At 38.6% G+C, this 1,446-nt stretch overlaps 1 protein-coding gene across 1 annotated transcript; it reads right to left on the bottom strand.

Annotated features, from left to right (window-relative positions):
• Window positions 1–750: 750 nt before the first annotated feature.
• On the bottom strand, window positions 751–1,446 carry LOC140878856 (uncharacterized). Its single transcript, XM_073282479.1, has one exon. The coding sequence runs from the start codon at window positions 1,444–1,446 to the stop codon at window positions 751–753; it is 696 nt and encodes a 231-aa protein (XP_073138580.1).

Raw genomic sequence — 1,446 nt, 5'->3', positions numbered from 1 at the left:
TTTTAGAGCACTTTAATGATATTAGTATCATTTGGCAGTGTAGTGCGGGTTGTAGGCGTGGACCTAGAGCTGGTAGAGCTTGCCTAGTATTTGAGGTACGAAAGTACTGTTCGAGATATCCTGACTGAGTATGCATGTATTATGTGACTGCATGATTTATATGACATGATTTTATGCTGCATACATATGCATCTTGAGCTATCTCTTTTGAGATGTCTGTTAGTAGGGTTCTACCCTATCCTGTTAGTGGATGGACTTCCATGGATTTGGGTCTGGCGTATCTATTAGTATTTCGGTATGTGAGCCACTTCCTGAAGCGACGGCATAGCGTGCTATATACCAGGGCCTGGTCTATCTTTGTTATCCGATTTTTGGCCTCTAGTCAGTAGGCGGTACACTTGCATTCATGTATACTCATACTCTCGTGTTGAGCATTTTATACTCACGTCTCGTACTTTGTGTATCTCGACACCCTATTCCATGGGGCAGGTTTGCGATTCGATGAGGCGGGTGGATCCAAGAGGGGCTAGGCAGTGTATGGCCAGCTGGAGCTTCGCCTAGGGTTTTATTCTGTTGTATTTGGGTTGATACAGCTATTCGATTTGGTTGTATAATTATTTGGATAATTGCATATTCCTTTTCTTGGGATTGTATAATATTTATGGTTTTCGCAGCTTAGTTCTGATTACTGTTTAATTAAGTTAATTGCATGTCTAAGTTCTGTTTAGTAGGTGATCTCGGTAAGGGTCACTACACTTGATTTAAATCATCACCTTGATACATAAAATTAGTTTCAGCATCCTTTTCTTTTTCTTTTGATTTTTGATAAAGATAAACAAGGTGTTTGGGTGTACGATAATTATTATACCAATGCAATTTATCTCCACATCTATAACACCCATTTTTTGAATTCATTGATTTATCATTTTGACCACTTTCAACATTTTTCTCTTGGTCATCACCCCACTTTTTCAAATTTCTATTCCTTTGATCATTATCATTAGTATAACCATCGTTAAAGTAACGAGGTTTTCCATGTCCACGACCATGTGGATGAAAGTGTCCTCGACCGCGCACACGGCCACGACCACGACCACGACCACGACCGAATCCGGTCTTATTTTGTTTCATCTTTTCATCATGCGTTGCCGCATTCACTTCAGGAAATGGGTTGGCTCCAGTGGGATGAATTTCATGATTTTTCATCAACAACTCATTATTTTGCTCAGCCACTAGCAAACATGAAATCAAATCAAAATACCTCTTGAAACCTTTCTCTCTATATGGTTGTTGTAAGACAACATTAGAAGCATGGAATGTTGAATATGTTTTTTTCAACAAATCATCAGTTATTTTCTCTCCACACAATTTCAATTGTAAACTGATGCGGAACAATGCAGAATTATATTCATTTATAGACTTAAAATCTTGTAAGCGCAAGTGCAT

The sequence above is a fragment of the Henckelia pumila genome, chromosome 2 (assembly GCF_033568475.1).
Source record: "Henckelia pumila isolate YLH828 chromosome 2, ASM3356847v2, whole genome shotgun sequence".
Taxonomy (NCBI): domain Eukaryota; kingdom Viridiplantae; phylum Streptophyta; class Magnoliopsida; order Lamiales; family Gesneriaceae; genus Henckelia; species Henckelia pumila.
This window is presented reverse-complemented; position numbering and strand designations above follow the sequence as displayed.

What these genes read in the sequence shown, in the direction of transcription:
- LOC140878856 (XM_073282479.1), bottom strand. Translation starts at nt 1,446, where the DNA reads ATGCACTTGCGCTTACAAGATTTTAAGTCTATAAATGAATATAATTCT.